This window comes from Carcharodon carcharias, chromosome 18 (genome assembly GCF_017639515.1).
Source record: "Carcharodon carcharias isolate sCarCar2 chromosome 18, sCarCar2.pri, whole genome shotgun sequence".
Taxonomy (NCBI): domain Eukaryota; kingdom Metazoa; phylum Chordata; class Chondrichthyes; order Lamniformes; family Lamnidae; genus Carcharodon; species Carcharodon carcharias.
Window position 1 is genome coordinate 51288278 of NC_054484.1, and position 26560 is coordinate 51314837.

A 26560-nucleotide genomic window follows, 5' to 3' on the forward strand; every position below is an offset into this window, starting at 1 on the left:
TAATCTTCCTGAGGCAGCTCCGTGCCTCAGGGACACTGAAGCGCTCTTTCTCGCGCACATGCGAACTGTGCACTAGGCCCGGCTCGCCCACCTCCACTTGCCCACACAGGCACGCTCAGCACTGCCGCTCGTAATCCACGAAGGGCGGCCCTTAATTAGCCCATCCGCATGAAATTGCGGTGCAGAGCCGATCGTGGGTGGCGGTCAGCTTCCCAACTGCCCCCGCCAAACAACCCCACCAAGGGCAAAATCCTGCCCCAAGAAACTAGTACTACAATACCTGATTTGCACAATACATAGACTGTTGTAAATGCAAAAATAATGACATTTGAAATCCTTAGACTGTTTTTCAATAGATTTTGGACAGTCTTTGGATGTCGCATGAAAGATAACTACATGGAATCTTCCTTAACCACATCATATGGTATAGACAGTATAAAGCAAAGAACAAAAAGGAAACACCTGGACTATAAGTTACATTCGGAATTGTTTCTTTGACATAAGGGCACACTGCCGCATAGACTATTTGTGTGGACTCCAGGCTCTATGCAATGCCTGCTGACGAGTTGGAACCAGACTCCTCCATGCTCCTTGACAGTGATTGGATGATCTGTTGTAGGCCTGTCAATGCACCAAACAGCTGCGTGTGCATGGTCATCCACAATCTTCAGTATTTTGCCCCATTTAACTCTTCATCCAAGTCCCCTGCAGCAGAACTCCTCTGGCACACAAGGCATCCTTTCTCCCTGCTTAGCTGCAGTTCACTTGTGCCCAGTTAAACACCGTCTACTTATCCTGGCTCTATAGTAGTCTCTAAGCTACGTACAATGCCAGTATCTGAGCAGGTAGCTTAGGATTGTGAGATCAAATGGTGCTGCTTCCTCATCACTGGTGTGTGCTTGCCTTCTCTCTCCCACCTGGCTGTGTTGATGCTGACCAGGTGATAGATCTTGGAAATCTGAAAACATAAAAGTAGAAGGGATGGATACGCGTGAGGGAGGGAATTTGTTAAGAAAGCAGGAAACCATCTACTGCTTTCAATTTATGGCAAATTTCAGGATTATTAAGGAGTTGATAAGAAGTATAAGGCTGTAACTCACCCTTATCCTCAATATTCTTGCAGCGAAAGATGCCATGGGCTCTGTTGCTGCCAGTCTGATGATGCAGAGCACCATCTCCTCAGTTGGGTGTGTGGATGTAGTCGTGGCAGCCCCCCACCAGTCCCCTATGACTCTCTCTTGATATGGGTGCTCTGCTTCTGCTAAAGAGAGGGCAGAATGTCTGTGATTTTGCGGCTAGGTGCCTGGGTGATGTGCCTGCTTCTGCTGAACAGCTGAAGTTCTGTTTAAACAGCAAGAGGCTGGTGTAAGGCTGACTTCATTGGAAGATGTGTGTGGCTGAGGTGGAGGATATGAATATTAGTTGTGAGTCCTGAATGCTATTGAGCGTTGCTGGGTGAGTTATAGGGGTGAGGTGCATTGAGCAGCTTGAGAGACTGGTGGTTTGGTATGAATGAAATGTGATGTGAAGATGCATTTACTGATCTTAGCCATGTGTGTGAGGTTTGTAAATTTCTTTCTGACCTGCTGATCTCTCTGGCGTTCTGCTCCCACTCAATTCTGGGGAAATGCTTTGAAGACATCCTCAGACCTCTTGGGCCTCTTTCTGTCATGTTATTATAATGATATAATCCTTGGGTTTATTTACTGTATAAGACACAAGGCATCAATCACTCATTGAGGGTTCATTTATTAAGACTAGGCACATGAGAACATAGGTATAAAGCTTGAAGACATCAGAGCTGTGTGTGTATGCTCTGCTCAAAGCAAAACTAAGACAGGAACATGACACATTTCCCTTCGAGTACTGTCATGCTATTATCCATTAAAGGCATACCATAACATCCCCCTTTCTTTTTAAAGATACTTTCCCTCCTTCCGAAGAAGTATAACTATTTACAGTACATGTCCATGTTTAGCAACCATTACAGAAGTGCATGGAATTGATGAATCTATGAGTTGCTGAAGTCTAAAGGTAATCTACTGGTACGCCCAGATCTTGTAATGGTAACCTGGTCTGGAGGTTACTTTAGTTGTTCACAGTGATCTGTGGGATTGTCATTCTTGGATGTTGCTCCTGGCTGCATTTGGGATCTTGTCCTAGATGCAAAGGACTGTGCGGTAGTTGAGGAGCTGGAATGGGTCTGATTTGTTTTCGGTTGCACCTCAGCATTGCGCCTTTGTGTTGAACAACTTCACGGGACCTTGGTTCTGAATAAATCCTTGTCACGTTGACTGGTTGCCAAATACTTTCTGTGGGCCCTGGATGCGAACTTGTTGTCCCAACTGTAAACTTGGCAACTCTGTACCTGTATTTTTATTGTGCATGTTGGTCATCTTCTCTTGTAGCTTTAAAAGCTTCTCTCGTTTCTGAGAGAGTAGAATAGGTAAGAGTTGGTAAATTGGTACGCACTGGTGTGTTAAAACATGAGCTCTGCTGGTGATGGAATAGTTGCATTTAAAAGGTGTCACTCAGATGTAAAATTGCAACGTGTAGATCTTGCTTGGTCTGTCTACATTTGAGAATTAGGGATTTCACTGTGTGACACGTCTGTTCAGCTAGGCTGTTAGATTTAGGGTAATGAGGAGAAGATGTAGTCTGATCAATATTCTATTTCTCACACATATCCTGAAATGGTTTACCAATAAATTGTGGACTGTTGACTGTAATGATCTCTCTCAGCACACCAAATAAACTGAAAATAGCACTTAAGAGTGTGTGTGATTGTTGTGCGAAACGTATTGTGCAATTCTACAATAATGGGTTACTTGGTAAAGTTGTCGATGATAATGATGAAGTCAGTGCCATGGACATGAAAAATGCCGAATGTGATTTTGGACCAAGGATGGGTAGGAACTTTGTATGGAATCAATGGTGCTTTGTGCGGACTTGGCTTATGCTCTTCACATGCCTCCCACTTCTTGATGACAACTTCAATGTCATAGTTCATACCTGACCAATGGACTGTTTCTCTTGTGAGTCTTCTCATCTGATTTATGCCCATGTGTGAGTGATGAAGTTGTTGAAGAATATCAGGTCACAAAGATTCTGGTATGATGATCTGCCTGCCTTTAAAAATGACTCCCCAGGAGATGCCTAGCTCATCCTGATAAGGCCAAAATGGTCTCACGTGTTATGGAAATGCTGAATTCAATCAGGCCATTCCTTGATGATGGTTTTCCAGTTTCTGTAGTGTAGAATCTTTCTCTGTTTCTTCCTGTAGCTGCTGGCATTTGTGTTGTGCAAAGTGTACCAGATTTATTTGGAGAAAATCTTCAAGTTCAATATGGATGAAGTCAAATTGTAGGTCTAAGGATATACCTGTGGTTTTCACTCACTTAGGCAACCTGCTAAGTGTACCAGATGTGACCATCAAGTTTGGTTTGTACCTAATCTTAGCCGTAACCTTGAATTTTTATCAAGAGATATTTCAATCTTGGCAGTGCACTGGCCAATGGCTTTCACTAAATCATCTCCAGTGGCTTGTGGTCAGTCTCTATCACAAATCCTTTGCCAAATAGGCAGGCTTGAAAACGCATGATTCTGAACACTAAAGCTAATGTTTCCCACTCACTGTTGGAGTGGATCAATTGCGTTATGGACAGAAGCTTTTGAAGTGAATGCAAATGTAATCAGTTTCCTTTTGTGTAGCAAGGGAAGAAATGTTGATGGTCTTCATGCCACAGGAAAGGCACATCCTTTTTCAACAATTCCCTTAGTGATGAAGATTTTTCAGCTGGGAATTCAGTTGGGAATGTTTGGGGACAAGAGTAAAGAGACCTAGCCATCTTCAAAGATTGTCCTTATCTTGAGGAGGTGGCATGACCTTAATATCCTGTATTTTACTTGGATCAGGACATATGCCAGCACTGGAATGAATAGAACTGAAGAGATTGACCTGCTGCACATTGATGGCACATTTCAAACTGTTGAAAACCAATCTTTCTTCATGCCAGCAACTTGCATCAATAAATGCAGATCATGGTCATGTTCCTGCTTTGTTCTTCCCACAACAGCTATATCATCTGAGATACAGATGCTTCTTGGTACAGTGCATGTAATGCAGTCCATGTGAGCTTGAAAGAGATCCTGGCTAAGAGCCCAAAAAGAAGTCGTTGCAAGCAGTATTGTCCAAATGGGTTACAAAATGTAGTAAGCTCATAGGACTTTGCTGCAGGGTGTATTGATCAGTAGCCATGCTTGGCATCAAGTTTTGAGAAGAATTTTGCACCTGCAAATCTTGGATTTAACTCTTCTAATATGGGTACTTTGTAAGGACAGCTTTGCAAAGGTGCCATTCAAATGTCCTGGATCAAAGAATACTCTCAATGATCCATCCTCCTTTGTGACATGTGATCAGGTTGCACCAATCTGTGTGCTCTTGTACTCTTCTAATGATTCTGTCTTTCTCCATTTTGTCAAGTTCGCCCTTCAATATGCCCAGTATGTGGATGCTGGACTTACATGGTGGATCAATTAATAGACTTGCATCCTCCTGCAAGTGTAATGTTGTAGCTCCCTTGAAACATTTTTGGCACTTCAATGTTAGACCATGAACTCAGGTGATAGAAGTAGTTTCTGAGGTTGATCTGCCTTGCGATGTCTGACTAATTCTATGGATTGTTACTAGTGTGAGATCACAACACGCTGGTAGACTGGCAATCGGAGGGCCTTTAGTTTCCACAATGTAGAACATCTGCGACATCCAGGAGGATTGATTGTACTTACACTCCAGGACTATGGATTCTGCACGTGGAATTAGTAAACTGTTGCACGCTGAAAGTTTCACAGTAGTAGGTTTTTCCATGGCCTTCCACGTCTGTGGATACAAGCCTTTTAGAATTCGCAGAGGTAGTATGTTGGCACTTTCCCCTGTGTCAATCTTGGCCAATAATGAATAATTGCCAACTTTCTTACGACAGATAATTTGATTCTTGGCAAACATTTCGGATGGTGAGATGGCATCTATGATTTCCACAAGATTGATGGTGTGAAACATGTATGCACCACTCTTCATCTCATCATGCACATCATCGTCATTTTCTGGCTTGTCAATCACTTCATGTATATGTTTCTGACAGGATATTGAATGGTCATTCTTATTGCTTGCAGGCACCCATTGTGTACAATTTGTATGGATCAGTGCACAACTCTTTGTAGCTGCATCAGTCTTTGCTCTAGTGCATTGCCACTGCCAGTGACCTTTTCTGCCACATGCCTTGCAGAATTGATTAAAAAGTGGGCATTTCCTTGGTGCATGCAGAAGTCTGCACCTTCCACAAGGCTTGCTAGGTTTGGGTGTCCTAGTGAGTGTGTCATCAAGTGGGGTTGTACTTTGGACCTGTAAGCTTTGTTGACCTGACAGGATCGCTTCGTATTTACATCCATCCGTGAGTAGCTCTTCGATGTTATATGTTTTAGCCTTGTCTAGCAAATCTTTCTGGAATGCCTCCATGGGAGTGGATGCAATTACCAAATCAACAATTTTGTCTACTAACTCTGCATTTGAAAAATCACAGTAGGTACCCTTTCCTCTGCATCTGCTGATGAAGTTGTCCATGGACTCTGTAGGTTGTTGTCGAAATGACATGAATTCTAGTTGATGAATACGAAAGTTTAACCTGATTCTGAACCACCCTTCCAATGTAATCCATATCTTTTTTTGGATCCTTTAGCTCTTCTTCTGTTAATCTTGATGTGTTAAGCCTCTGTAGACGTTCATTCCCATGCTAGGTGAATTTTTATGGCTTGCTTGCCTTGTTCAGCTACACCTGAATCAAGAAACCATAGTTCGATAAGCAGTTTAAAGATTTTGAATTTGGATAGTAGGTCAGCTGCATCCCAATTTAAACTGGGGAATTATATGGACATTCTGCCAATACCCCTGTGACCTTCCTTTTTCTGTAGTACCAGTGTCATATAGGCACTTTTGCACTCTTTTCTCAAGCTCCACCCATGACAACGAGTTGTGGCAGGAACGCAACATGGAGTAATGGCATCTTTGCTTTTTATGCAATTTACTGTTGAGCAGCTCTCAAAGCCACCCATTATAATTGCAATCTTCTCTAGCTCGATTTTTAATGTTTTTTTTTGTTTTTTGTTTGACTCTCCCTTGCTCGTTATCAATCCAGCTCACACCCTGGCCACTTGCCTTTCCTGACTGAGCTTACCCAGTGTGGTCCACTGGATGTGCTGTCCCACTCACAAAACTGATAGGCTATGCGCTGCAATCTCACCATGAGGGATCTGTTTGCCCCTGAGCACTAGCTCGGCGCCGTCTCTTCAAAGCTTTTCTTCGCAGTCACAATGCAGTGTTTTTAACACTCTCTGATGCTGCAACTTTGTTTCAATTTGACCAAAATGTCGAGGGTCTTCTCAAGCCTTGTGGTAGGATATAAGGCTGTTCACCATGTCATACCTGTAGTTAATCTTGCTGCCACTTGTCTCACCCTGCTGCTCACCATGCTGTGTTATTATATTGATATAATCCTTGGGCTTATTTACTATGTAAGACACAAGGCACCACTCGCTTACAGAGGATTTGGTATACATGTCACAGATTCAATTATTAAGACTAGGCACATGAGAACTGTTAAACATAGGTATAAAGCTCGAAGACATCGGAGCTGTGTGTATGCTCTGCTCAAAGCAAAAGTCAACTAAGATTAGATTACATGACACACTTCCTTTTGAGTGCTATCATACTGCTATCCCTCAAAGACATATTACAACACTCTCCTATCCATCACCATCACCTATGCTTCCAGAGAGGCATGAGTGAATGCTGGAGCCTTCTACCTGAGCTGGTGCTCCACTTTTCTGCTTCAGTTGGGTTTTTAGACTCGAGTGCTCCTGTGCAGCTTTCTTTTACAATGGACAGCCTCCAGCTCTTAAAGGCAGCCTATTTGGAACACATGCTAGCCTTGCACACTCTTGGGCGCCTCATTGTGCATGCAGCCAGCCGGCAATGCAAGTCTCACTGGGCTGCATGCTGAAATCAAGGTAATGATGAAGCAGCATGAAGTACTACCTAGCTCCAACAGAACTGGTGTGCCAGGTTATGAATTGTAACCCCCGCCATCAATTCATGGTACAGATGAATTTCTAGCCCTGTATATTGTAAATTGTAGAATTTTTTCTCTGTTCAACAGAATACAAATGTTCTGCTGTTTGCACAGAAATCACTCCCATCATAATGAGTGGCTTTGTCTTTGTGATTGTTGCCTGTGATAATTGGTAATAGTGACAAGGTTATTTATTGCTTTCTCACCCAAAAGTGCCCCATTTTTGCATAGCTTAATATTTTGATATTTATCATAGCTTTTCAACTCTTGTGCACTGGCAATGAAGACACTCACTTAAAGGCAGAGCCCTGAGTTTTCCAATGGGCACCAAGGGAATATAGGGTTCCATTGCTTCATCTCACAAGTCTCATTAAATTTCCAAAAATAAAATCCATAGCACCAGGCAGCAGGTGTTGCTGTGACTTTCTGTTCCTCTTGAAGATATATCTAACTAGATTGTCCAATACTTTTTCACCTTCTTTAATTATTGGTTTTATTTTGTTATATTTATTTTGCTGCACTGCTTTTTTCTTTTTGCTTTATTTACTGTTTAGTACCTATTTATCCCCTTTTACGAATTACCAGCCAGTGATATATAATTTTAGAATGTTAGTATAATGTTCAATAAAAGGTAATTATTACCAACAGCCTTGCCTCCAGTATTATCTATGAACCGAGACCATGAACAACCCCTCTAAGACCCACAACAAAGATAACGGATCCCTGAGCAGCTTTCTGCACCTGACTGTCCCAGAGCTGTTCAAAAATTGGCAGAGTTAGGGGTTAGATCGAGTATGAACTTTTGTACTGCTCCATGATCTGGAAGAAGAAAATGTAATGAAAACAGCAACAAATCAGCTTTAAGAGGCCCTAAGAGCAATGGTTAATTAGTACAGTGGGAGACTCTTTGCCAAACTCATGAAGTTCAGCATGGCTCTATGTTTGCTTAATTTTCATATTTATTTGTGGTCCAATGTAGCAATTTAAATTTAATGAGTGCAAAATTCAGTAGCGTAGCATGATGCAGCCAGCAGCTTCCCACACAGCCTGTGTGGCAGCTCTGCAAGGATATGGGCATACAACGATGCAAGTGTGCCCAGGTGTATATTGGAAGGTGCTAATTTTGCCCTATCCTGATATCACAGGATCTGATATGTTGATGTGATGCCAGGATCCCAAATGTTAGTAACAAACGTGCAGGTAGCGTATGTGTTGTTTCGTCATGAAAAAGAGTAAAGCTGTAGGCTGAGTCTTGCAGTAGTGTTATATAAAAGGCCAGGTACCCTACACGATTGCAGGTAAGGTAATTTTTGGAACATTTTCGAATGTAAATTGCCTGAAAGTACTCTGGAGTGTTTTTGAAGGTGTTTTGTTGAGTTCTTCCATTTGTCAGATAATGTTAGCTCATCCTTACAGAATTGGCAGGTGGGTAGATGACCTGAAGACACAATTGCAGCACCAGATATGGGGACAGCAATGACAGTGCCTCTGGGTCTGCAACACACAGAGGCAGTGGAGAGGGGAAGTTCTGTGCCACTGCCAAGTTGAGCCAGACCCCACTATAAGTCTGGATAATAGCAGGAGGCTCTCTGGCAGGCCAGCCAATGCAGCCAGTATCTTGATGTGCATGCCCATTCATAGAGCTATCCTGTATGCGCCCCATTGAGGTGCTCATCTGAATCCTCTGCATCAGAATTCGCCTGGCATTTTGACCTCTGATGAGCTTGCAAACGATTCACCCTTTACCCCTGGCCTGTCTGCAGCCCACTCATGCCCAGATAACTCACTATGTGCTGATTCCGACTTTGTACTTGTCTCCAAAGTAATTGCACCGTCAGTATCTGAGCCAGTGACTGCGAGTGTCAGCTCAAGTAACAGGACTTCTCATCAGTGCTGTGCTTTTGCTTTCTCTCCTCCTCCATGGGCTCATGTGTTTGGTCAGGTGACAGTTCTTGGGTGGCTGAAAGCAGAAAATCAGAAAGGGAATGTTCATCTGAGGGAAGGGGAGTTGGGTGGAATGCAAGATGTCCATGGCCATACCATCAGCAGCTTGTTCATCATGCTGTATAGCAGGAAAAGGGGGAGCTGTGAATTGAGAAAGGGCATAAGGCAGGAACATGCTGCCATCCTCAATGATCTCGGCAATGTTGAATTCTCATGTCATTGATGGGGCCTGTTGCAGTTGGCACCTTGATGCAGAGAATCATCTCCCCTCTAGGGCTCAGAAGATTCATTGTCCTTGTCCTTCACCATTTCTGCTCTAGATTAGTTGTGTAAATTGTCTTTGGGTGATTTATCTGCTGTAGCTGATTCGCTGGAGGTATGTGAGGTAGTGAGAGGTAGATGTGAGGCTGGCAGCAATGCTAGATTTGTGAGGCGGAGTATCTAAATATTAGACATGAGTTTTAAGTGCCTGGGAGTGCTGCTGTGTGAGCGTTGGAGGCCTGGTGCACTGAGCAAGTTTGTGCTGTATGTAGGAGGAGTGTTGTGAAGTTAAATTCACTGATGCTCATATCAGAGCATAGGAACATGGGTACCCCTTGAGCCAGTTCTACCATTCAATTAGATCATGACTGATACTGATCTAACTCCACATACCTTTTGTCCATGAGGTGCATTTTTAAAATTCCATTCATGGGATCTGGGCATCACTGGCTAGGTCAGCATTTATTATCCATCACTATTTGCCCATGAGAAGGTGATGGTGAGCTGCCTTCTTGAACTGCTGTAGTCCCTGTGGTGTAGGTACACCCACCTTGCTTTTAGAGACGGAGTTCCAGGATTTTGACCCAACAACAGTGAAGGAATGGCAATATATTTCCAAGTCAGGATGGTGAGTGGCTTGGAGGGCAACTTCCAGGTGGTTGTGTTCTCATGTGTCTGCTGCCCTTGTTCTTCTAGATGTTAGAGGTCATGGGTTTAGAAGATGCTGTCTAAGGAGCCTTGTTGAGTTCCTGCAGTGCATCTTGTAGATGGTGCACACGGCTACCACTGTTCATCAGTGGTGGAGGGAGTGAATGTTTGTGGATGGGGTGTCAATCAAGCAGGCTGCTTTGTCCTGAATCATGGTAAGCTTCTTGAGTGTTGTTGGAGCTGCACTCATCCAAGCAAGTGGAGAGTATTCCATCACACTCCTGACCTGTGCCTTGTAGATGGTGGAAAGGCTTTGGGGAGTCAGGAGGTGAGTTACTCGCCACAGGACTACAAGCCTCTGACCTGCTCTTGCAGTCCAGTTCAGTTTCTGGTCAATGGTAATCCCCAGCGTGTTGTTATTGCCATTGAATGTCAAGGGGTGACATTTACATTCTCTCTTGTTGTAGGTAGTCATTGCCTAGCACTTGTGTGGCATGAATGTTATTTGCCACTTGTCAGCCCAAGCCTGGATATTGTCCAGGTCTGGCTGCATTTGGACATAGACTGCTTCGGTATCTGAGGAATTACGGATGGTGCTGCTACATGGAAGGAACATCATTGATGAAGCAGCTGAAGATGGTTGGACCTAGGACACTACCCTGAGGAACTCCTGCAGTGATGTCCTGGGACTGAGATATTTGACCTCCAACAACCACAACCCTCTTCCTTTGTGCTAGATATGATTCCAACCAATGGAGAGGTTTCCCCTGATTTCCATTGACTCCAGTTTTGCTGGGGTGCCTTGATGCCACACTTGGTCAAATGCGGCCTTGATGTCAAGTGCTGTCATTCTCACCTCACCTCTGGAGTTCAGTTCTTTTGATAATTTTTGAACTAAGGCTGTAATGAGGTCAGGAGCTGAGTGGCCCTGGTGGAACCCAAACTTGGCATCAGTGAGAAGGTTATTGCTAAGCAAGTGCCGCCTGATAGCACTGTTGTTGACCCTTCCATCTTGACTGATGATGGAGAGCAGACTGATGTGGCGGTAATTGGCTGGGTTGGATTTGTCCTGCTTTTTGTGTACAGGACATACCTGGGCAATTTTTCACATTGCTGGGTAGATGCCAGTGTTGTATCCATACTGGAACAGCTTGGCTTGGGGTGCGGTAAGTTCTGGAGCACAAGTCTTCAGTGCTATTGTTGGAATATTGTGAGGACCCATAGCCTTTGCAGTATCCCGGTGCCTTAAGTCTTGATATCACGTGGAGTGAATCAAATTGGCTGAAGGCTAGCATCTCTGATGCTGGGACTTCCAAAGGAGGCTGAGATGGATCATCCACTTGGCACTACTAATGCTTCAACCTTATCTTTTGCACAGATGTGCTGGGCTCCCCCAATGATATGTTTACTTATCCACCACCATGCATGATTGGATGCGGCAGGACTGCAGAGCTTAGATCTGATCCGTGGGTTGTGACATCTTTCACGTGTTGCTTATGTTGTTTCGCATGCAAGTAGTCCTTTGTTGTAGGTTCACCAGGTTGACATCTCATTTTAGGTATGCTTGGTGCTGCTTCTAGCATGTCCTCCTGCGTTCTTCATTGAGCCGGGGTTGATCCTGTGGCTTGGTGGTAATGGTAGAGGAGGGATATACTGGGCCATCAGGTTACAGATTGTGATCGAATACAATTCTGCTGCTGTCGATGACCCACAGTGCCTCATGGTTGCCCAGTCGTGAGTTGCTAGATCTGTTCAAAATCTATCCCATTTAGCACAGTGGTAGTGCCACACAACACGAGGGAGGATATCCTCAATGTGAAGACAGGACTTTGTCTCCACAACGACTATGCAGTGGTCACTCCTACCAATACTGTCATAGACAGATGCATCTGCAGCAGGCAGTTTGGTGAGTATGAGGTCAGGTATGTTTTTCCCTGTTGTTGGTACCCTCCCCACCTGCCGCAGACCCAGTCCAGCAGCTATGTCCTTTAGGACTCGGCCAGCTCAGTCAGTAGTGTTGCTACTGAGCCACTCTTGGTGATGGACATCGAAATGGCCCACCCAGAGTACATTCTGTGCCCTTGCCACCCTCAGTGCTTTTTCCAAATGGTGCTCAATATGGAGGACCTCTGATTCATCAGCTGATGGGAGGCAGGATATGGTAAACAGCAAGAGGTTTCTTTGCCCATGTTCGACCTTATGCCATGAGACTTCATGAGGTCCGGAGTTGATGTTGGGGACTCCCAGTGCAACTCTCTCCTGACTGTATACCACTGCTGCCACCTTTGCTGGGTCTGTCCTGCTGGTGGGACAGAACATACCCAGGGATGGTGATAGTGGTGTCTGGGACATTGTAAGGTGTGTTTCCGTGAGGATGTCTATGTCAGGCTGTTGCTTGACCAGTCTATAAGACAGCTCTCCCAATTTTGGCACAAGCCCCCAGATATAAGTAAGGAGGACTTTGCAGGGTTGACAGAGCTGAGTTAGCCATTGTCGTTTTCAATGCCTTGGTCGATGCCAAGTGGTCCAACCAGTTCTATTTCTTTTAGACTTTTTAGCAGATTGATGCAACTGATTGGCTTGCTAGGCCATTTCAAAGGGCACTTAAGAGTCAACCGCATTGCTGTGGGCCTGGGGTGGCATGTAGGCCAGACCTGGTAAGGACAGCATATTTAATTCCCTGAAGGACGTTAGTGAAACAGATGGGTTTTTATGACAATCGACATGGTTTCATGGTCATCATGACCACCCAATTCCCCAGAGCATTACCCTGGGTCTCTGGATTACTAGTGCAGTGACAATACCATCATGCCACCTGGGGGGAGTGATGCAGATGACCCACCCTCCCTCCTCTCTCAACTTAAAGTCGGTCGCACCATGCTGACTTTAAATCTGGCCACTCCACTGCGATATTACGCTGGGGATGGCCTTAATGACTTGAGATTGGGACTTCCACACCTCAGGGACAGGAAATTCCGCCCTCTGATTGGCCGGTACCTCTGACCACTTAAGGGCCTCAAAAGGTCTAAGGGCAGGCGGGCTGCCTGCCTGATGCCTTACCCATCCCCCCAGAATATGGGGGACAGTTCGAGAAGGCAGAGAGCTGGTACCTGCTTTATTTTACGTGCCCGCACCTTCAAATAGACTGGCAGGGAGTCTAGCATAAAATTCACCTCTCTGTTATTTAATACCTTTGGCTAACAAAAATCTATCAATTTCAATTTTGAGATTAACAACTGATATAGCATTAATTGCTGTTTGCCAAAGAGAATTTCAAACTTTTACCATCCTACATGTGCAGAAATCTTTCTAATTTCACTCCTGAAAGGGATAGTTCTAATTTTTTTTGACTGTTCCTTTTAGTCCTAGAGTCCCCAATTAGTGGGAATAGTTTCTACAACTATGCTGCATCCAAGACCAATATATCCTTATTAAGGTGTGGTGCCTAGAACTGCTCGCAGCACTCCCATTGTTGCCTAACCAGGGCTTTGTACAGTTGAGGCATGATTTCAAGTCCATTATATTCTGTTCCTCTGGAAATACAGGCCAGCTTTTGATTGTTCAAAATTGTATAATATATATTTATGTAATTATATAATATAGCTATTCATAATATTTTACTGATTTGTGTGCCAGGATCCCTAAGTCTGTTTGGATCTCCACTCTTTCTAGCTTTTCGCCATTTTACACTGCTGCCAGGTCCTCTAATCCAGAATTCCAGAGTGCAGAGTCCTGGCCTCCTACTGCTACTACCTTCAGAAGGGTTCCTTGAGAGTGTCCCCACCCCACCTCCATGCCATGTAGCAGCATAGCATCTCTCCTCATGCCCATCTGCATCACTAATGCCTCCAGCTGCGTTCGTCAAAATGGATTCCTTTGTCTGTCCCAGTGATGGATCTTTCTGTCTTCCATCATGTTAACTTTGCAACAGCTTACATTGCAGCAATCATTTCTTGTGCAGTTTCCTATTATGATATAGCCTGCTTTTTAAGAAGAGCAGGATGGCTGTATCATTTCCTCTACAAATAGTGCTGCTGAGGCCTCCTGCTGTGTGCAGAGTTTGCCAGCAGCATTGAGGAGCAGAGGGCATTGCAGGAGCCATACTGTCTAATACCACAATCATACAGAGTAAGTAAGTACATGTATTTTGTGCATTGCTTACCTTGATATGATTGCTGCTGGGCTACCCAATTTCTAGACCAACTGAATTTTTATCTTATAATTTTCTTTGCTGTTAGATTTGCTTGTGAGGAGTTAATCCCCAAGGATACACACAGCATTTTTTTTTTACCTTAAATTTGGGCCTGTAAATTTAATCTGGTCTCAATAATAGTGATTTGAAATGCTAATCCATGTACAAAGGTAGAGTTATTGGGGATAAAATTTTATTTTGGACGGTAGGTCAAAAGCATATATACAGCCAGTTTTACATGCCATTATTTGAAGATGGCTCTTTTGACACCAGAGACACACAATCATCATTTCATTCCATTCTCAAAGCCAGGGTCTTAGCTAATACAGATGTTTGAAAGCCTCCTGCTCACACAGCAGACTTCACCTGATTGGTAACTTTGATTGAAATTCTGTGGACAAAGCCCCATCTTAAAAACTTAAAGCAGAAAACTTGTTCTCTCTCTCCCTTGGGGGATGCAAAGAATGAACTTTGTTCTAGCAGGCAATGACAGGAATACGCTTGCACTTCAAAAGTCTCAGACAGCATAATTTTGAATAAGATAGCCAGAGAATGCGTGTGCAACTCACTCATAGCCATAGAATTTAGCCTATGTTTAGATAAATGAGAAATTTGTGGTTTATTTATGATAATCAAGGAGCATGAAAATACTTGTTTTCACAGTGAAAACTGTTCACTGTTCTTTTATGTATTTTATGTTAAATAAACCAGCTGTTTGAATTTGTGCCTATCTAAATAGAGTGCTTTTCAATCAGTTCCCAGAAAGAGAGGTAAATGTACTTGGGTTCCTTGTTATGAATCATGAGTCACACTATAATTTAATTAGAAATTGAACAGTAAAAGATGCACCCTGAATAATGAGGGATATCGGGTCATCTTATGAGTATGGTACAGAACTGATGAACCGTGCAACTCACTCATGCCATTTTTTTGGCCTCAGTAAACCGTTACAAAATAGCAGTTGGAAAATTGGACTTGCAATGTTTCCATGAAAGATCACGTGCCCAGATTTTTGGCCTGTGCCCAATGTGCGCAGGTGCCTGCTGGCAGCATGTGGCTTTCAAAATCAAAGCTTTTATTTGCATGTAAAATACAATGTCAGGTCCCACATGGATGCTGACAGCACAGTTTTACCTCTCGCCCTTGCCACTATTAATTGTGTATTATTAATAATAATAATAATAATTGTTTAATTCTATGCAGGTGGTGATTCATTTGAATCCTTATAAAAAGACACAGGTTGAAACTGTGCTTGTTTGGTTATAGGAGGTGTATCCTTGTAATGTGTAACTATAAATAAATATAATAGTGTGTAGATATTGACTCCAGTTCTATCCTTCACCAACTGGCTTTCTAGAATATAACAGCCACTGTCACATGACATGTACAACATCAAGTATTGATGAGCAGAAATCTCCTTTAGTTAAATATTTGGAATACCGAAGCCACTTCCAGTGTCTGGTCTCCACCACAAAATCCGTTCCTACCCACAGACTCCAGCTCTTTTTTGCCCACCTATTTGACTTCAAACTGGACCATTCACAATCTTGGCATCCTGTTTGACCCTGAGCTGAGCTTCCAATCCTATATCCTCTCTGTCACCAAGACCACCTGCTTTCACCTCTGTAACATTGACCATCTCCTGCATGAGCTTACCTCTGGACGTGACCATTCAAATACTCTCATGGCCAGACTCCACTTTTCATCTTCTATAAGCTTGAGCTCATCTAAAATTCTGTTGTCCTTATCCTTGCACCAAGTCCCATTCACCCATTACTCCTGTGCTTGCTGACCTACATTGGCTCTTGGTCCAACAGCATCTCAATTTTAAAATTTCTGTTATTATTTTCAAATCCCCCCCACTGTGGTCACCTGTCCTAATACCTTTTTACGTGGCTCTGTGACAAATTTTGTTTGATAATGCTTCTAGGGGCATTCTACTAGGTTAAAGATGCTATATAAATGTAGGTTGTTGTTCAATTAAGTACATCTAAACGGTGCTGTAAAATGATAATATCTAGACGATACAAATATATCTGAAATGCAATCTGGCATGTTAAAATTTATTAGGAATTGCTTGCCTAGTGAAATCATAAATGTTATTGTCTTCCATAGCTGTGATCCAGTGTCAAGCTAGAAACAGAAAAGAAGAAACAATAAAAGTAATTCTGACAGGTGCTGTTCCTGGCCCTTCATGTGCAGCAGCAATGAAGACTCAAACTACCACCCCTTATACTTGCAATCAAGAGAAGGTTCGGGCTTCCAGTGGTAGGTTACAGAGTGACTTTCTATCTGATTATCTCCTTTCAAGAAGCACCCAATCAATACTTAGTACCTCATCCTCAAAGAGTTCAAAATGCTAAACACTACTAATTTCAAAACTATACTGACATTATTTATGCATGCAAAATGATTTTACAAAGCTGCTGATATTTCACACAGTTTGCATTTATTAACCTGCTTTGTAGCCTATTAGCAATTAGAATAATCCAATTAGGGACATAAGAAAAGGAGCTTTGGGTACAGCGATGCTGATCATTCTCATAAACAGCCCCAGCAGCCTTATTTGTGTGGAATAGCATTTCCTTACCTTACATTTGTGAATACAGTTTAAAAATACTTCTCTGGCTATGAGGCATTTTGGAAGTTATATACTGTGTGGCAGGGTATGCTGCACACACCTGACAGGCCATGATTGTCAATGTGATCCTTGCGGCCAGTCTATAATGCATTCCCAACTTCATCGTGGAATGCTGCTGGGCATTCCTAGGTTCTGAAATGAACTGGCTCCATTTATCAGCCTGCTGCCTGGCTGAGGCAGTTATCCCTAATGAACAGCTTGCCTTGTTCCTTGTCACGCAGTATACTATTCTGTGGCAAATTTAAAGCACGTGCATGTGTGCTCCCGATTGGTCATTGTAGCTTCAGCATACAAATGACAGAAATCTTGTTTATGCGCTATTTCTGGGGTTTCTGCCAAAATTACGTTGCCATTTGGGAGAACCCCAAGGAAATTTCCAACATTGACCCCAGTACAGATCTCCGACTTTTACTTGACTTTCCCCTCCGATCTCACCCATGCAGATCAACTAGCCTAGTGAATAGTTTTTCTGTGGGATGGTAAGAGGCATCTAGTCTTCCATCTGTGCTGGTTCCAACGTATTGTTGGTCAACTTAGCAAGTTGCGAACTGTCCAGGGAGTTGAATAATTGAAAATCAGCTGGGGGAAGTAACAAAACAGTTAAGTGTAATGTATCTATCGGACACATTCGTTTGGATTAAAGACATACCCTACTATTTTATCAAGATCCATAAGGTACTTTAAGTCCCCATCTACTTCTGAAGGGAAGAAATTTCCTGCTCAAGGGAGGGAGCTTTGATACATTTAAAATAGCTCAAAGAACTGGAATCCAAAGAAATGTAAAATATGTACATTCTGCACCTCTGGCAGTTAAGACAACAAGGAAGGAGGGTTGCCTCAGGTATTCTTATTTGTTGCCTCACATTTAAGCCTGTATAACAGAAGCAATAGAGGGAACAACAAAGACATGAACAGAAAAAGCCATGATAGTGGGAAATGAACTAAAGTGCTGTGCTATAACTCAATCTGGTCCCTGCTGTGTCCTAATTCAACCTGATCCATTTGCAGAAGAGAATTCCTTGTTCTGATATTTCTTGCTTTACTCAAGTTATTTATTTTACACCAGTAAGACATGAGTGCAAACTAGAATTTTATTTATGTTCCTGTGGAAAGGGGAAGTTATTTTAAGAAAAGTATAGGGGCCCTAGATATTACTTCTCTATTTGCTATTTATAATAAAGCAGAATTATGGTTAGGTCTTGGTTGCTGAAATAAAGGCCCTGATGTTAATCTGAAGACAACTTGCAAGCCGGGATTGGAATTTGTGAGCAAAACCCAAAGGGGTAATCAGTGGGTTGAAATCTATGATCGTAACTGAATTGAAGCAATAAATTTTGACTAATGGTTTACATCTCCAAGTTGTACAATGGGTGTTATGCACACCTGCATGACTTGATCACAACTATATTTAAAGGGACAATGTACAAAACAAAATTAGAGAAGCCAGGACATGTTTACAATGGATGCACATAGAGCAAGAGCAGCATTCATATTTAACAATGCATCCCTGGAAATACTGCTGGGTACAGTCAGGAGCAGGAGGGATATAATTTTGCCCAGCAATGGGAAGAAAAGAAAATGTGGCTCTCACCAAGAAGGTGTGACTGGAGATTGCAGCATAAAGTAGCAACAGGAGCATTATGCCTCCTTGGATGCACTGCAGGAAACCGTTTAATAGTCTAACCAGGTTAATAAAAGTTACTACATTTTTCTGATTCACCTATATCCTGACATTTAAACCCTTTCCACTTTCATTTTACTCTGCCTAGCCAAATGTACTCGATCACATGACTCCTTACACCCAATCAACTTTCAGTAGCACCCAACTTTCAATTTCTATGTACATCTTCACTTTTCCATTTATCCATTCATCATTGCCACTCATCTAACTCCTTATGCAAAGCTACCCTCACTGAATGCTCTGCATCCATCAGGGGAATACCTGACCTTCATTCAAGAGGGTTATGTTTGTCAGAGGCCAATCATCTCATTAGGAGTTCCTCAGGACAAATGTCCTGGGCCCAAGTATCTTCAACTGCTTTATCAATGATCTTTCCTCCATCTTAAGGTAAGAAGTAAGGATGTCTGCTGATAATTACAGTATTCAGTTCCATTCATAATTCCTCAAACAATGACACAGCCCATGTTCGCATGCAGCAAGACCTGGAGAACATTCAGTCTTGGGTTTATAAGTCGCAAGTAATGTTCTTGCCATGCAAGTGCCAGGCAATGACTACCTAAACATTAGAGAGTCTAACAACGTCCTGCTTGACAGTCAATGGCATCACCATTGCTGAATCCTCCACCGTCAGAATCCTGGGAGGGGTCAGCATTGACCAGAATTAATTAGACTAGCCACATAATACTGTGGCTACAAGAGCAGCTCAGAGTCTGGGTACACTGTAGTGCCTCACTTGCCTCCCAACTCCCCAAAGCCTGTCTAAAAGGCACAAGTCAGGTGTGTGCTGGAACACCTTCCTCTTGCCTGGATGAATGCAGGTCCAACGACACTCAAGAAGCTTGACACAATCCAGGACAAAGCAGTCTATCTGAATGGTACCTCATCCACCAGATTAAACATTCACACCCTGCACTGCTGATGCATTATGGCAGCAGTGTGCATCATCTATATCTTAGTTGTCCATTTAGAAAGTTAGTTGGGTTTTCACCTGGTGATTTACAACTCAAAAATGAGCATGAGCAGACACTGGTGGCAGGGATAACTGTGGAGAGTCCATGTCAACCTCCTCTCAGCCAGACACAGATGCTGAATCCCGGGGGCTGTTGTCGAGAAGGAGAATGTTAGAGGTGGATTAGCAAATTAGCCAAATACTGACAGATATGCCAAGCACACTCTTTACAGTAATACAGAGGATGGAGGAGTCCAGCTCGATTACTGGGCAGCTTGTCCATGAAACTTCAGAAATTGTTCTCACATGAGCCCATGCAGGCTATTTGCATAGTCATGCAGTTTTTGGAAGCTAATATGTCTGATATCTTAAACAAGATGATGATATCTTTTTTATGGCCTTACAGTACATCACTGATCTTCATGAGGTTTGTCTGCAGCATAGTGGTAGGAGATGAGTGGTGCTGGTCCAGGAGAGGGATGATGATGAAAGGAGACATGGACGTGGGACCTCTCAAAGCATTCCCACTTCTAATTTGTTGCCCCTCCCATCAGACAAGAAGACATGTTGCCTCATCTCCTGATGGCCGAGTCTCTCCCAGCATAGTTGTGAGTTGAGCGGTCTTTGGTGGGACCTACAGGGGCCCTGAAACCCAACCGGGGTAGGCAACAGCATCTCAGCAGCCAGGCAAGAATCTGAGCAGCCTGCCTCAACCTATGCTGAAGCCACACAGGATGCACCATGTCAAAGCAGTAGGAAGCATAATCTGTTGCTATTCACCAGGGTATGCACAAGTCCTTGCTCCACAAGCTGCCCAGTAATCAAGCTGGACTCCTCCATCCTCTGTGTTATTGTAAAGAGCGTGCTTGGCATGTCTGTCAGTATCTGGCTAATTTGCTAATCCACCTCTAACATTCTCCTTCTCAACAACAGCCCCCGGGGTTCAGCATCTGTGTCTGGCTGAGAGGAGGTTGACATGGATTCTCCACAGTCCATGAAATTTTTTTTCATTCATTTACGGGATGTGGGTATCGCTGGCTAGGCCAGCATTTATTGCCCATCCCTAATTGCCCTTGAGAAAGTGGCGGTGAGCTGCCTTCTTGAACTGCTGCAGTCCCTGTTTAACAAAATGTTATGTTGCTAAGTTTCAAGTGTATCAAATTTATTGTTTAATTCCACTTCCACGTCTTTGCTATTATTGCATCGAACTATCAACTCGTTTTTTGATGAAAGTCAATACATGACCGCACCCGTTGAGCAGATGTGCAATGGGTCTATGCATTGTTGAAGCACTGATTATGCAAAGTTGGAAATGGGAGCTTGATGCTGGTGGTAGGAGAGTCTTGTGGATTTCATTTCTGATGTTTTCCACTATCTGATCCTTTGCGCTACTGGCACATCACTGACATCCTGGCCAGCAATTTACTCTTATTTCTCTTCAGTGTTCTCCTCATCTGAAGATGATGAGAGCTTTCACCCTCCTTCATCTACAATTTCAGCTGTGCAATTTTGTGCAGAAGGCAGCACATCGCTATTATTCTGGATACCCTCGCTAGTGAGTACTGAAGGGCTAGACCTATTCAGGCACCTGAAGCATTTCGTCTACATTCTTGTGGCTTGCTTTATGACACACCTGGTGGCCATATGGCTTTCATTATAGTGCACCAACACTTCATTGTTGCGGTACCTAACAAATGTCATGAGCCAAATTTGAAAGGGGTATCTCTTGTCTTCTTCACCAGCCTTTCAGTCTACTTCCTGAAATGACTGCCCAGGTATGAATATATTATAACAGCTTCCTGGGAATCTGGCATAGACTTACATGAACCTCTTGTGGTAGCACACCAGCTGCACATCAATGGAAGAATATCACCTGAGGTTTATGAAAACTCCTGGTTGCCATGGTGGCACTTGGCTTGCCACATGTGTGCAGCCTATGGCATCCTATCCGTGTGGGAACCCAGCCAAAGAGAGGAATCCAAGTGTCACTTGTTCCTTCTGTTGTCATCATAAAGGAAACTGACATAATTCCCAGCCCCAGCAAACAATCCACCCATCACCTGCCTTATGAAGATAATTTGTGGAAGTGTGAAATTATCCACTTTGGTTGGAAGAATGGAAAAACAAAATATTTTTATCAGAAGTGAAAAACTAATAAATGTTGCTATTCAGGTGAATATGGTTTTTTATCCCCCCTATTCTTCAACATTAATAAACAGAAAACATTTTCTTCCTAAAAGGGGAACTTATGTTGACATTAATGGCCTTGCACAGTGCACATGATTATCTTGTTATGGCTTTTTCAAACCTATATTTTTCCTGGTAATGTCAATTTTAGCCATCTTTTTGCAGTTTTCTGATGTGCTTACTTGGTATATAACATGCAGGATAATATTGTGAAACTGTTGTGGATGTTCCAAATCTTGGATTTCACATGTGGGAGTTTGACAAATTTATTAATTAAAAACAAGATTTTATCAGGAAGGAGCAGAAATTGACCAGCAAGCTATAATACCAAAAATTTTCTCTCATGAATGGCAGTCAAAAAGTAAAGTTTACCCAATAACAGTAGCAATAGGCAAGGGTGCAACACAAAGATAAGAAGGAAAGTAAATTGTGAAGAGGACAGGAGGCTACAAAGTGACATTGATAGGGTAAGTGAGTGGGCAAAGATTTGGCAAATGGAGTATAATGTGGGCAAATGTGAAATTATTCATTTTGCCAAGGAGAATAAAAAAGAAGTCTATTATCTAAATGGTGAGAGATTGCAGAGCTCTGATGAATCACAATAGGCTATTATGCAGGTACAGCAGGTAATTAGGAAAGCTAGTAGAATGTTATCATTTATTGTGAGGGGAATTGATTACAAAAGTAGGGAGGTTATGCTTCAGTTGTACAGGGCACTGGTGAGACCACATCTGGAGTATTTTGTACAGTATTGTTCTCCTTATTTAAAGAAAGATGTAAATGAGTTAGAAGCAGTTCAGAGAAGGTTTACTACACTAATACCAGGAATGGGCGGGATGTCTCCTGAGGAAAGGTTGGACGGGTTAGGCTTGTATCCACTGGAATTTCGAAGAGTAAGAGGCAACTTGATTGAATTCTTCAAGATCCCAAGGGGTCTTGACAGGGTGGATTTGGAGAGGATGTTTCCTGTTGTGGGAGAATCTAGAACTAGGGGTCACTGTTTAAAAATAAGGGGTTGCTCATTTAAGACAGAGAAGAGGAGAAATTTTTTCTCTCAGAGCATAGTGAGCCTTTGGACAGAATTTTCTGCCTGTCGCCCATTCCTGGTATTAGTCTAGTAAACCTTCTCTGAACTGCTTCTAACTCATTTACATCTTTCTTTAAATAAGGAGAACAATACTGTACAAAATGCCTGCAATTGGGTCTGCGCTGCCATTTTACACGGGCGGGCCAATTAAGGCCCTCCCAGTGTGAATCGTGTTTCCCGAGGACAGTGGGAGTGGGTGGGCGGCGGTGGGACAGCAATGACCGCCAGGTCCAATGGCAACCCAGCGGCCTGTTTTAAAAAGTTGCTGCCTTTCAAAGGCCAGTGGAAGGGCTGCTGGTGAGAAGGCCAAGCAGGAGGGTAGGGCAGGGGGGCACTGTGCCCCTCGCTTTTCAGGTGATTGCCTTGTTGCCCTCTTTGAGGAGGTGGCAGCACGGTGGGAGGGCCTCGTACCCCAGGACGGGAGGAGAAGGCCCCCCCACATGATGAAACGTGGCTGGGAGGAGATGTCGGAGGTGGTGAGCTCCCGCAATGTGGTGCAGCGCATCCAGATCCAGTGTCACAAGCACTTCAATGACCCATGCACTCAGGAAGGGTGAGGACAATGTTGGCATTGGTCACTTAACCCAGCAGGTAAGCTTTCACTCCTGGTGCCCCACCCCAAGTTTGAGTGTAGTGACTGCATTGACTCATTGATAGCATGTGTCCTTCGCTGGGTGGGCCAGCCATGGGTGGGCCTTGCCCATGCCAAGGTCACCGTGAGAGGGTGGTGAAGAGATGGATTCTGCCCCTGCAGCATGTGGTACACTGAGACCAACAGTTTTGGGGGCAACCTGGAGGAACTACACCTAAGCGCAGTGCTGTAACTCTAGGACATGTCAAAGTCAGGGTGATGACGTGCTGGGAAGGGAGCTTCAAAGTGGCTTGGCATCGATCGACCTGCTGCCCTCTGCGCTCCACGTGCTTGTACCTCCTTGTTATGGAAGGTTAGACCGTGTGGTGCCTAATGTGGGGGACAGGGATGCACATGGACATTGTCTCCACATTAACAGATCAAATGTCCTTGTTCTTCCTTTCAGCATCAGTGGAGCAGGGCTGGGAGGAGGAGCAGCAGAGGCCTGCTCTCACACCTGAGGGCCTTGAAGTCTCACCAGCATCACACCATCTCTGCCAGGCAGGCACCAGTACAGATACTAGCACCTTGGTGGGAAATAGAACATCAGCTAGTGTCCCGGGGCACAGCAGTGAAGGCACTTCACAGTCGCTGGAGGAGCTGGCAGAGACATAGAGTGCCCATGGCACCAGCAGTCGGAGGACTGCAGCGGACCAGGCTCATGCTCAGTCGGTGCCTGATGATGTGCCTCTGGAGTCGTCCATGAGGCAGCAAACGCCAGAAATGCGGCCGGGTGTACGGGAACATTTGGTGGAGATACATGAGGCTATGCTTGTTGGCTCGGTGTCCGTGGTGGAGGAGTCTACACGGACCATCGCCAAATCAATGAGCCTCATGGCCAAGGGCCATGCGTCCTCCATGGAGAGAGTGGGACTCTTGTGGAGAAGCTCCCCCAGGTGACCCATCAGGGCTTCCTGGGGATGCGCTCGGACCAGCAAGTGCTCACATCGGCATTGGCCTCAGCTGGTCATTGCCAATGTGGGAGATGGTCTGGGCACTAAGTTTCCCAGCTCAGTGCCCATCCATCCACATTAAGCAGGGAGGTCTGAAGCGACCTTACCTCAGTGCAGCAGCTGCCTGTCGTCTCTACGGGCTCCTCTCAGGGCGCTCCAAATGAGGGCGGCAGCTCCTCCACCCCTCTGCCAGTGACCATTGCATCCAGTAAGGCTGTGACGTCTGGGGAGATGCTAGCTGTTGAACTGGCAGCTCTCTCCCAGGCAGGGCCAGCACAGGCTCCACAGGCCAGAGGACGATCGCCAAGGTCATTGAGGCCAACAAGACAGCAGAGTCAGCAGGCTGTCTCAGATGCCACTCCCAGCGAGGGGTCAGCACCAAAACGTAGTATCCAAAAACGTAAACATTAAACACCTTAGGCACACCATGGGTTTATCACTGGTGCTTTTGTGTTGGCCCGCAACTTTTTATGAGTTGGTGTGATTTTTAACAACTTTGTCATTTTGTTTCCTTAAGTTTCTTTGATTGTAATATTAAACTCAGACATGTCACCATGGCTGAGGGTGCCTCTTTTCTTTTGCAGGTGGATGGTTTCCAAAAATGTTATGAGTGCTAAGTGGGACATTCAGCTTTATTAACAAGGCCCTTAGTTAATATTGCTAACCAAGCAGATTTTGCACTTAGGTATTGAATATGGAGGCTATAGCCCAGGCTTGTCCTGGAGATCCATATGTGGTGTGCTAGCTGAAAGTGTCCCTGCCTCCTTGGAGTATGCCCGGGTAGTGTCTACCCCGCACTCAGCATTTCCCTGTGCTTGCTCATCCTCAGACTCACTGCTGCACTCATCGTGTGCAGCCGCAGTCACTATGTCAACGGTTTCATAGTCCACAGCGTGCCCCCTTTCCGGTGCAAGATTTTGGAGAGCGCAGCATGCAACCACTATCAGTGACACACGATCTGTGGGATACTGGAGTGTGTCCTCTGAGCGGTCCAGGCAACGGAAACGCATCTTGAGAAGACCGATGGCTCTCTCCACCACAGCCCTTGTGGTGCCCTGGCTCCTATTGTATCGCTGCTCAGCTTCTGTTCCTGGATGGCAGAGAAGTGTCATGAGCCACCTCTGAGGGGATAGCCCTTGTCACCCAGCAGCCATCCATCTAGCCGGGCTGGAGCACTGAAGAGCCCTGGCATCTGGGAGTGTCTGAGGATGTAGGCGTCATGGGAGCTGCCTGGGTACCTTGCACAGACTTGTAGAATCAGCATCCTGTGGTCACACACTATCTGCACGTTCATGGAGTTGAAGTCCTTCCTGTTGACGAAGGCACTGGGCTCACCTGCTGGCGCCTTGATGGCCACACGTGTGCAGCCTATTGCACCCTGGACACGGGGGAAGCCAGCAATCGCCACAAAGCCTCTAGCTCACTGTGTCTGACTTGCCTGGTCCAAATGGAGGTGGATGAAGGTCAATGTATGCCTGATCAGAGCGCCTGTAACCTGCTTGTCACGAGTGTGGACAGCTGATTGGGAGACACCGCAAAGATCACCCACCGAGCCCTGGAAAGACCCAGAGGCATAGAAGTTGAGGGCAGCTGTGACGTTTAGAGCCACAGGCATGGCGTGTCCACCCATACAGTGCATGGAGATCTCAGGTCCAATCATCTGACAGTTGTAGTTGACTGTCTCCCTTGAGAGACGGAGCCTCCTTCGGCACGGCACCTCAGACATATTGAGGGAGCTGCTTCGCCGCCTGTATACTGTGGCAGTAGGATAGTGACATCTGCTGCTGACCCTTCCGCTTTGGGCTACCTCTTGGCTCTGCGCCCCTTGTGCCTGCACCTGTCCTCCCAAAGGTGACTCCTTTGGAGGCTGAATGTGCACTCCTGGCCTCCTACTCCTTCTAGCCCTCCCTTCCTCCTCAGAGGAGGTGCCTCCAGTGGAAAGTTCAACTCCCAGTCCCAGGCTAAGGGAAGGCTTCCTGAAACCTGCAGGCTCAAAAAAGATTCCTCACTGCAGAGTGCTGACCTGAAAGTTGAGAGTCCAGGCCAAGCAGCTGGTATGTGTTTTGATCACACAGGCAAGTATCAGTAACTTTGAAAAGTCAATATTTGACAGAGCACATTCGCGATCCCACTGAGTCCTCTTATACCGCCCGTAGATGAGGTTTGTACAAATGTGTCCAACCCGCCTGCTCATTGAGCCCATGCGTCAACCCGAAAATTGCACGGGCACCAAAAGATCTCAGTCAATGCCTTAAGTGGCCT

General features: G+C 44.6%; 1 protein-coding gene across 1 annotated transcript in view; it reads left to right on the forward strand.

Annotated features, from left to right (window-relative positions):
* The window catches only part of LOC121290452 (cilia- and flagella-associated protein 47-like), a 661534-nt gene that overhangs the window by 568757 nt on the left and 66217 nt on the right, over nucleotides 1-26560 (forward strand). The window contains 1 exon segment of the mRNA XM_041210889.1: nucleotides 16285-16449. Coding sequence (XP_041066823.1) covers nucleotides 16285-16449 — 165 coding nt within the window.